The sequence below is a fragment of the Mesitornis unicolor genome, unplaced genomic scaffold, assembly GCF_000695765.1.
Source record: "Mesitornis unicolor isolate BGI_N332 unplaced genomic scaffold, ASM69576v1 scaffold8270, whole genome shotgun sequence".
Lineage (NCBI taxonomy): Eukaryota > Metazoa > Chordata > Aves > Mesitornithiformes > Mesitornithidae > Mesitornis > Mesitornis unicolor.
The window spans coordinates 51,027-62,509 of NW_010156239.1; the positions used below are offsets into that span (position 1 = coordinate 51,027).

The window sequence follows — 11,483 nt, forward strand, 5'->3', positions numbered from 1 at the left end:
AGCAAGGATAACCACTGAGAAAAGCTCAAGTCCAAATAGCTTATCACATATCACAGTGCCAGAGGGTAGGTAAAAGTCCAGTTACACACCTGTGTAGCGCTCCAACAGTTTAGTCAATGTACTCATGGTTTTAGAGGTAGCATAAGAAATTGTATACTGACTATTGTATACTTACTATCACTGAAATTGAGAACTTTGTTCACATACAAAGATGAACTGCATGCCATTACTACCAGTAAGAACTATCAAAAAGATACACACAGATTTTCACACACACACAGACACACACACACCCACCAGTCTACACATGCTAAGATACTGAGCTTACTACTTAAGTTGCTTTGCCTGTTTTCCTGCAAAGAAAAGAGAATTATTTTAGCATACCCTAACTTAAAACATGAATCTTGCTTTAGACTAGTCAGCTAGAAGAAGCTGTTCATCAGGGAAGACTGCTTAATCAGCAGGCTGGTAATAGGAAAAGGAGTACTTAAGCTGAAGTCTGAGGTCTACTTGCCTCCTACAAGTTTCTCTGACAACAACAATCCTAAATTCTTTACTTTTAAAGTACTTATTCGTCTCACTCCATTAATTTTCAAAGAGGCCTGGGAATTGCTAAGCTATATGCATTTACTGTTCTTAATAAGAAGCAGGCGGCATTAAGATTTTTTTAAAAATATTACGAATTAAAGCTGCTTAACCATTCTCAAATTAGAAGTCAAGTTTCAGAAAGATTAAAGCACTCCAGAACACGAGGCTGCCACAATCACAGCTCCTATCTATTTTTCCATTAGCCTATAATCTCTTACAGGCATTTCATCCTGGCTACTAAACAAAGATATACCTTTTCTTAATTTTTTTTTTTTAGAGAATAAGTATCTTTAGTTCTGCTGAATCTGAATTTAACAGCCCCATCTGATAAACACAGGAGCTATAAAGCAACTTTTTATCCATGGAAAGGAGAGCTTTATCTGAGCGGGAGCAGGGTTTCCCCTCTTTTGTGTTTCAAGTTGGCAAAACTTATTGCAGCAAATTTAATACAGAAGGAACTTCAGCCTGAAAGTCAGTATAATTATAATCTGGGGTTCAAGTAAAGTAATCTATTGAAAGCATCAAAGTCCTTCATAAAGAAATATTCTTCATGGAAGATGTCATTCTATTTTTTTGGAACATGTTTTGTTTCTGAAACCAATGTAAGTGTGTTTATCTAGGAGTAAGACGACAAAAACATTTGAAAGCCAGCTTAGAATATAATGGTTTTAAAAGATTTCTGAAGAACTGATCAAATGGAGAAGAAGACAAAAGCAGATACAGGCAGCAACCACAAACAGATGCAAATCCAAATCAAGGGTTTGTAGCAAAGACATTGCTGTTTGTGCTTGCTTTTAATTTGAATAACCATCACGGAAGAAAGCAAATGTATTTTTTACAATGAATCCTACTAAATATAATACTCAGTGTCATGATGCCATCACAAAAGCTTTGGGATAAATATTTGTACTGAGTAGCGCTACTTTATACCAATTAAAATATAGCAAGTGAAAACAGTTCGTAGAAAAAAGGAGGAAGAATAAACAAGAACAGGACAGATTTGCAGGCAAAGCCACTGCTATCATGTTTTTATTAAAAAAAACCAAACCAGTTTTCATGACAAGCAGAGTCATATTTCAGGACGTATCTGAAAACAAGACCAAATAAGAAGACCGGATTTTAGTTGCATCATCTAGAAGGATTTTACAACTGAAACCAATCATTACCAGTGTGTTTGCATTTAGTCCTTTCCATGCAAATGTTTTTGTGTACCCTTCAAAGTTAAGTAGAAGGCGGCAGTACTTAATCCCCTAGGAACACTGTCCTTTGCATGGTTATTTTTGGTGGGGTGTTTGTTTGTTTTCAAACAGATAAAAATGAATCCCATTGCTCCCTTGGATTCTGATGGCCTGATAAGCAAAAAGTACTTAACTCCTGTACCAGCTGAGAAGGAATGATGCTTAAATCCACTGTTACTGACAGAAAGAGGCCTATACAGGCAGGGGAGTACTCTAATGAACAGCTGTAGCAAAATTGACTGTACTGTTCTGTTGCATTTTCTACTTTATTATGCGCCTCCCATCCTTTCCTTATCTTGTAAGCAGCTCATTTGTCAATAACATTACCACATTAAAGGGTGGCAATGACAGCTGCCATATTCCTCATCCTGCAATATAATGGCTACTGCTTATGATTTTTTTAAAGTAAATTTCTTTTCCTCAGTAATATGGCAAAACTGAAAGAAAGAAGACAATTAAACTAGTATTTAATTGATCAAAGGCTATCAAACCCAGAACCTGATTTTAAAACAATACCCAAATCAGACAAAAAAACAAACCAAAAGAAAAGAAGAACATTCCCACAACATGCAGAGAGAGAGAACTACATAGATTTTTTTTGTTTTTAAATTAATTTTACAGGTGTAATTACCCCCTCCCTCCCAGCACATTTGTTAATCAGTCATGGAATCCCAATTGTGGGAGGTCAAAAAGGTCAAATAGACCCAGCTTTCAACTTCAAAGTGGGTAAAGTGGGTATAACGGCAGGCCTGTGAGGAAGGACGAGATGGACCATCAGTGAATCCAGATCCTGAGCCTAAGGCTGCAGCCGAGTGCTCTGGCTGCTTCAACTGCGCCATTTACATTCACAGCAGACAAACACGTCCCAGGGAGACTCTGAAACCAAGCCTGTAGAAAATCTGTTTACAATCCTTAAATACAATCTAAGTGAGTGTCTAACAAACTATTCAAGTGTCATCTAAATAATATTTAGATTAGAAAAATTTGTTCCAACGAGTTTATAATAAATTAAAATAATTTGTTTATATTACAACTTAAAACCCAACATTCATTAGAGACTTGAGACTCTTAAATAAACATCTAACATCACTTATGTCCTAAGCCAATATATTCCTTGTTTTATCTACTCTATTAATTGATTTAATGCCTTATGTTCTATCAGAAAAAGTCTTAAAACGTAATAAAATACATGCATATTTTTAAAAGCAAGCAGAGTAATGGAAGTGTTAAAAAGGCTTCCTTCAGCTAGTTTAATCTGCAGAACCAAAGCACTGGAAGTAGAGGTTTCCTTACACTTCCCACTTTCTGGTTGCTCCCTGCCTGGCTTTTGAGTATCAAAAAAACCCCTGAGAAGCTTACAAATACACAGAGAAAGTTCTGAAGCTTTCGACAATTCCTAAGAATATTTGCCAGAATGTGATGGGCCTATGTCATACCTAATTAAGCAGTGAATTGTTTATTCACTCACAGGAGAGTGACATAAAAAGTTTATTTTTTAACCAACTCATCTCAAAAATTACACATAAACCCAACTTCTCACTCTAGCTGTTGGCAGCTGCAATCCGAAAAACAGAAGCATCAAAGGCACACGCAAAATAAATCAGAAACATTAATTCAGATGTTGATCAGTAAGGCTTTGCACAACATGAACGGAAGACAAATTTGAGGAACATATTTGTTTAGTAGTAGAACAATGAAAGGAGAAAACAAACCCAAGTTCCCTACAAAAACTACAAAACAAACCAAAGCACAAAACAAACCAGAAATGAGTCAAGGAAGTCAGAAGACCCTTGAGGTAGAATACATATGTAATAGCTGTTATGAACAGCACAGACATTGCACCATTGCCCGTGGACATTTCTTAGCCCATACACCGAAACAGAAATGTTGGTATACACTACTCATCATGCTTCATTTAGAAGAATAGATGGACTTTACACACCAGTTATTCAAAGGCTTAATATAAACCAGGCTATACATTTTATATGGACAAATAACTCCGAGGGGCACACAGGAAATTAGAAGCAACTGAGTGCTGCTGTATTTATTGCAAATAGGCCCAAATTCCCATCTGATAGCCTGGCATGGCAGCTATCACTGATTATCTGCAAAGAAAAGTTACCATCAGGAAAATTTCCTCATACTATTTTTGATAAAGACAAATGGTTTTCATGTTTGTACTGTTTCATAAAGCCATTAAGTCACCTTCCCGCTTCCATATTTCTCCTACTTCATCAAAAATGAAAAGCTGAACTGGAGCAGTGGCATTTTAGTCACTGCAAGGATCAATAACCATCTGGTAGACTCTTCTCCAGTTGAACGCTTTCATTCCCCAACATTCATCAAGAATTCCCACCCCTGAAAAGAAGATGGGCAGTAGAAGACCAAGAAGGCGGCACAATTGAAACAGCCTCGGGATTTCTGGGAGCCCACCTGCCACACCAGAGCAGACATTCAGAAAGATAAAGAAACTGCATCATTCTCTTGCTTTTATACGTAAGAACAGAGGTAACTGCAGAGAGTGTACATCTACCATGTCTGTAATGAAGGAGATACAGGCATAGCAGAGAATTGTTACATGGCAAGTGCTATTTGTCACTGTGACTCCTGGCCATTCAAGAAAAAACACTTTAGGAGTTTCCAGGGGATGAAGGTAAGTTCCAGGAAAAGTAAGGAAAAAAACCCAAAAGTCATCAATGTACTGGTCAAGAAAAAAATTACCGGCACAAATTTCAGTAGCTTGCTACTAAAATTCAATAGTGAGCTTAAAGGGGTTTTGTCATTCTTATTTTTGACATTTTATCTTTCTTAAAGTAAACACGCAAACCCACTTAAGATGTACATTCATTGTCTCTGAAACTATTTCCTCCTTGAGATTTTATCTCAGTAGAAATGTGCTTGCTGCTTGAAAGAGTAAAAGATTAAGCAATACGCAATTCCAGGAGGGAAGAGCACCCAAGCCCATTTATGAAGTTGCAAATAGATGCCACTGAAATGAAAACTAAGCAATGCGAGTGATAAAAGTCAAAAGAGTTTTGTTTTACTGGCTGATGACTTGGGAAGAAAAGTGCTCACCCAGGGGCAAATATTTCTCATGTTATTATCAACTAAAGCACCATAACATGCAGATACACACAAATATTTAAGAAGCCAATAAAAAGCACTTAAGAAATAAACTGAAGCTGCTTAGCAGAAAATACAAATATAGGAGACAGCTGGTGTTTACAATTAAATACTTTCCAAAGCAAATTCACAGCTTTGTTTACAAAGGAATTGTTTGCTACCCTCCCCACCCTCAAATACAGAGGTGATCCCCAAATATAAAACCGGTGATACAAATGTAGTTCAAACTGCTTGTCCAAATAATGAGCAACTAAATGGGGCTGGAGGGGGAAACAGCAAATTCATTTTCTAAGAGCTAGCCTGACCAGCAAAGATACACTGGTGTTTTCGAAAATCCATTAAAGGCTACTGTGCATAAAGATTGAACTTTCAAGTAGAAAAAAAGTTTCCCCATGGCAGCAAACACCAGCAGAGTACGTGTCTGAAGAAGGAGATAGATCGCTCCAGGATTAAGGTTAAAAAAATAAACCAAACCAACAAAAAAATCGAAGGAAAAAGCCTATCACACAAAAAAACCACACACAACCTCTGGGAGTAAATAGTGTATTTCACTAATAATTTTGAATTTTATTAGCAATGTTACTCAAACACTTGTCATCTTATAGAGACAAACATCCGTAAGTGCAGAACTGGTCACAAGCGAGAGGCAGCTCATTAGCAGCTCATGTTACACAGGATTTTCAAAGTCTGAACTACAGCTCCTGACAGAACCAAGTGGCTTGTAAATATGTGTCTCAAAATCTGACACACAAAAATACAGCACATGAGAGCAATCACATGACTATAGTTATGTTATAGTAGACTATAACCGAACATAAGAATCAGCTTCCTTGTCATTCAGGTGTCCATGAGATTAGTTTCCTCTTTGCTACAGAAAAAGCCTGAATAAGTTCACCTACTGCTGTATAAATCATATAGTGCTGCTCCATAAGATGACCTAAAAAAACCTGCACTAGTACCCAAAAGATGCAATACGCTTGAGCTTCAAAAGAAGTTAAACCATCAGTTACACTACAGTAAATTGAAAATGCTTTGCTGTTAAGTAGAAAGAAGTAGAAATTAACAAGAAGGCAATAGAAGTTACAGTATTTATTTTTCTATAACATACTAAAAACATTAGCTTAATTTCTTGGAAACTGTGGGACAGATGAGATTAGTTACTGGCATTATCAACAAACAACTTCTAGTATGAAAATAAAATCACTATCCGTAAAAAAACACCTCAAAAATTTCTCAGAAAATGGATGAAAACTGAAAGAAACTTTGCTTGACCCAAAATAATGGATTTTAATCTCTGCTACAAATAGAAATCCTTGGTCTGTTTACCAGTTTAGTAGACAATTGCTGCTTTCTCCCATCTCCCTGCTTGCTATTTCCAAGTCCTTTCACTCTTGCTTGGACACAGAGAGGTACAAGCACATCCTCAGGATGGAGGCAGCTTGTCCTTTTACTGACTTGTCATCATAACACTAAGAAAAGCTAGCACATACACAAACCCATTTTCACTGTTAATGCTGTCAGGCTGCCAAGAGAGGCTGCATAATCTCTAGGAGGTTTTCATGACCTGACAGAACAAAGTCCTGGGCAATCCCATCTGAATTCAGTGTTGAGCATGTTTTCTGCAGGAATTTGTACCAGATGACTTCCTAAGGTCCTATCTGAATTATTCTATGAATGTGCAGCCCTCAGAAAGCCTCTCTACATAACTCTAGAACAGCATAGCAGCAGTAATGTTGGCTATAATTCCTGTATGACAACAACCAGTATTCTCCTGTCATTTAATTTTTCTTCCCAATTGCCTTTCTACATCCATCTATTAGTTCTTAAATCCCATAAGCTCGTCGCAGTTTCCTTCTGCTCTGCATTTGCATGTCTAGCACTTGGAGTCCTGGATTTGTGGCTAAGGCTTCCAGAAAACAGAGCAGTAGAAAGAAAACCAAAACTAAAGTAAAAACCAAGAAAATTACTGAATATCGTCAGGTTTAAGGACTACTTAAACAGTAAGATACACGGGAGTGACAATACACTTCACAGATGGAAAGACTAAAACCTAAAGCAATTGACCAAATAGGCATAGCAGGTCTATATATCCTTCCCCTATTATTCTAACGTACTCAAGAATGAATTCTGATTGTAGGAGAACATGGAAGAATAAAAATCGAAACAAAACTTTAATGCTTAAGAGACTGACTAGATTGATACTGCTGAGAGAAAGGAAAGGAATTCTTTCAACTCACAGTTCTTCAGCTGACGTATTTGACAAGAGAAACAACAATGAGACTTTACTGGAGAGAGAAGGCAAAAACATTTTTGCTAAATTGAGTATCTATTTCACACAGATATACTCTTAGCCACTAGTTACTCTTTGCCAAGACAAACACAGGCATAACTCACGTACTACCTTCCAAAATCACTTGAGCCATATTTTTAACCTGACATGCCAAGATGGAAAAAACAGTCAGAGCTGCCAGCATCACTTTCCAGTTACCTGTTTCTCACTGGCAAACTGAGTTTTTTACTATTTTTCTCCTAAGATAAAGCTTGTTAGCAGTTCTGCAGGTGAGTGGTGGACATTGATCTGCTGTGATAACAAACACCACAGAACCGAAGAAGCAGGAATTGGGAGAGGCAGAAATGTGGCACAAGGAGAAAATTTTTTATTGGCATGCACATCAAAGAAGCAGAAGTTCAAAGCAGTAAAGTTAAAAAAAAAAAACCCAAAAACACAACAAAACTCAACAACCTTTCAGTTAATTCTAATTTACTGCATTGGATTATTCATTAAAATTAGTAATATGACATAGGTTTTAACACTGCACTAGCTGACAAGAAAATCAAGAACATCTGATGAATGTCTCAAACCTCTGCGCTTGGAAGTGACAACATAAATGCCAGTAACTAAGGTTTGGTGGTTATTTTCTTCCTGCAATAATTTTAAAAACCCAGCCACCTGAGGCAGGAGAAACATGCCCTCTGAACAATTCTCCACGCTCCAGTTGCCAGGGCACTTACCAGGTCACTTCGAGGTGCTTCCTGATAGTCTGCTGAAAGGGAGGACATGGAACTTCTTGTGCCGTTGCTCTCACTGGCCTGCCGTGGCGGCTGTGCATATTGCCTGTACGTAGCACTCTTGGGGGTCCAGCGAAACAGGTTGATTGACTCCCGAACACAACGCTCAATGTCAATCTCTGATCAGGGATTTAAAGAAAACACAAGAAATGTAAGCATGAAAAATTAGTAAAGTAAATTAACCTAGCTATGATGTTGTTAAATATACATATACCCATCTACACCCCTGTCTTCGTCTCTCTCTCTCTGCCCCCTCTTAAAAGGCCTATAGTTTTCCAAAATGTTCTTCCATTAAAAAAAAAACCAAACCCAACCACTCAGAATTTTTTAATGGAAAACTTGCAAAGAAATTTTAGACATGAATTTTATCCCTAGGTATGTATGGAAATACAGCAAGCTGTTTAAGAGCTGAACTGAACCCAATGCAAAGACAGGAATCTATGACAGCTTAGTGATTATATGACATCTTCATTAAATGTCTTTGCAAGTCAGACTATTGACTCTAAAATGTAAGTACATGCAGCACATCAAAAGTACATTTCATGCAATGTATGGACATCAGGATCTTTGTATCAACTGAGCATCTAAATACTATGAGTCAGATTGAAAGCTTTCAGTTGTCGAACTCTGTGTGGCTTGCTGTTCAGACAAAGCTATTATGATGTTATCTGTTTGGTGGAAAACAGGAGCTGTCAACACTAAGTCAGCTTGATGGCAAACACAACAGATTTTAGAGGTTTGCTTTTTAAAACAAACAAACAAGCACCACCACCACCACCAAATCCCAAGAGTCCAAAACCCAACCAGACATTCACAGTGAAACATTCTGGCTGAAGGAGTAAAGTGCCACGTGTGACAATATGTTACTCAACTTGGGAGGAAGCAGACACCTATCAAATGCGAAGCATCCTAAAATAAGCTGTGGTCAAGTAAAAATTACCAAAGCATAATGAAAAACATATGCAAAAGAAAAAAAAAAGTAACCACATTACAAATATAATTTTTGCAACCTAAGCATCCCACATGTATCTGTCCTCTAAGAAGAGTTAACACAAAAAAAATGTTTAGTTTTCTATCGCTGTAAAAAGACTGGTTAGTTTTACATCTCCTGTCTGTAGTCTCATGAAAAGAAAAACTACCCTAGCATGCATTTGATGACAAAACTAGTGTAGTGCATCAGAAAAACAGGTATACTAGTGCTTCTTGGGTCTGTCCCAAGCATCTTGCATGATTCATTACAGCACTCACAATTTAGAAGATTGAAGCACCAGCTTCTATGAACAAAACAGGGGCAGTGTAGCCAAGCTTTATCTGCGTATCTCAAACAGATTTGATGTGTTGCCATCAATAGATTTGATGCACTGCCATCCATCAGGGAGTTACTCCAAAAACCTCAGTCATTAGAAGGGTGGTGAGCGAAAGAAGCTGAAATTCAAGCTTGGGAGAGATTATTCCAGTTCAATGAGATTATTCACTTGTTTTAAATCTGAATGAATGATGTGCTCTATTAATCTCCCATTCAAAAAGCTGTCTGTATTCAGGTAGGACACAGCCTGCAGCATATGCTTTCATTCCATTGAACACAACATGTGCATGTGCTGTCTTGCTTCTGAAATTCTGAAAAATCTGGGACTAAAGCTGTGGTTTACCTAATCTCAACCCTAGCTCAAACTTTTCTGGATGTGAAAGTAAATGACAATTTCCCTTGAACATATCAGGTTCCCTAGCTACTTGGGATAATACTTGCTAGAGATAAATGGACAAAGTGGTGTCTCAGCAGTAACAATTTTTCGTGGTGAAAACATTAGAATTTTCATTTTGAATATATTGTAATGAAAGGTTGCTATTTAGTATAATTCCCATGCAAAATCCACACAACTGGAAAATTTTACACTATTTCTAAATTCAGGTAAAGACAGCAGATTCCTTTCACTGGTTACTATTTCCAGAGCTCAGAATACACTCTGAAGCATGGTCATTACAGTCACACTCTATGTTTCTGAAGACTCATGAGAATTTCAGTTCAAGACTGTAGTACATTTATGGGTTTTATTTTTTCTATAAAGAGACTGCTAATAACTGAGTTATAGCCCTGTCTCCTGAGAATCTTAGCTAAGCAAATATTACCAGTACTTTTGTAACAGGTGAGATGAAAGCAGAATTTGGCCAGTAAAAGAAATAAATATATATATATATATATCTGAACAACAATAACTAATAGCATAAGAAATGTTCAGTTGTGAGAGGGCATAATAGCCTACTAATATCTGAAATTGAAAACAGAGAACTGGGGGATGGAATAGGAACACTATGTGCAGTAGAAAGTTATGAAAAAGCTTAAAGCAGAAATTGAGTTTGACAGAGTTCAGCATTGAGACAGACTATCAAAGTATTTTTCCTAGAAACAAGCTCTGTAGCTCCAAAAGGAATCCATTTACAGAATTGGAACATGCAGCAATGGGTTTCCCTAAAAATGATAACCAGTTCGCACACATCAGGGTTTAAGTAAAAAAATTAGGAGTCTTTTATTCTGTGATTCTTGTCTGTGTGGTTTCTCATCTCTTCTAAGCAGCATTTCAGGAGGACAGTGAAAATGAAATTCCACAGAACAAGGGGGAATTTTAAATGGTTTGGGAGGGAGGCCATCAAAAGCCTAACACCAATTTACAGTCTGCTGATTAACTGTTCTGCTTCTACGTAATGCAAAATAAAAATGTAACAAGAAGATTATGGTTTCCACAAACAATAATAAAAATATATAAAATATACATACATAATAATAAATAAGTATAAAAATATATAAACATTTATCACCCACAAGGGAGACAAGACTATTGGTAGTGAAGGAATTTACTTGCATTCTTTTTTGAAAAAAACAATTACTTTCAGAATACTGAAAAGGAGTTTAAGCCTACCTTAAACTAGTGTAAACATTTACAGAATATTTCTTAGTCGCATTGCATGAACAGGCTTCACACTTGAGTAACCTTCAAGCCCATCTTCACCCTTTGTTTGAAGTATCGGTTTAAGAAAAATCACTTCCTGTCAGTAACTAAAATGTAATACAATCTTTTGCAGCCTTGCTGGATAAGATCTTTTCTCCTCCTTTTGGCTAATAAGTAAGGGTCTGCTATGTCACTTCAATCCTGATTTCTTCCCATGCCCTTTCAAATATATGGCAAATGAGTCAGTCTCCAATTAAACATCCATCTTTTGTTATTGCACCAAGACTCTGCATTCACGCAGTATTAATCCTGCTTGTACTCTTTCTGCTCCCAAATAACTGTGCTATATGCCAGAAAACATTAAAGCTTACACATTATTAAAAACATACTGTTTGTGTGTCAGAAGTGTCAATATACCAAGTCAGTGCCCAGATTCTTGAGCAGAACTATGAACAAACGAACAGAGAGTACCTCACCAGGATGCCAGATGACTTGTCATGTGCAAACAACTCAGAAGAGC

The 11,483-nt window shown here is 37.1% G+C and overlaps 1 protein-coding gene across 1 annotated transcript in view; it reads right to left on the minus strand.

Annotated features, from left to right (window-relative positions):
• Nucleotides 1-11,483, minus strand: part of LOC104540644 (TBC domain-containing protein kinase-like protein) — a gene marked incomplete at its 5' end in the record, with an annotated part of 58,002 nt that overhangs the window by 22,557 nt on the left and 23,962 nt on the right. Inside the window, one exon of the mRNA XM_010184540.1 lies at nt 7,962-8,137. Coding sequence (XP_010182842.1) covers nt 7,962-8,137 — 176 coding nt within the window. The remainder of the gene's footprint in view (nt 1-7,961; nt 8,138-11,483) is intronic.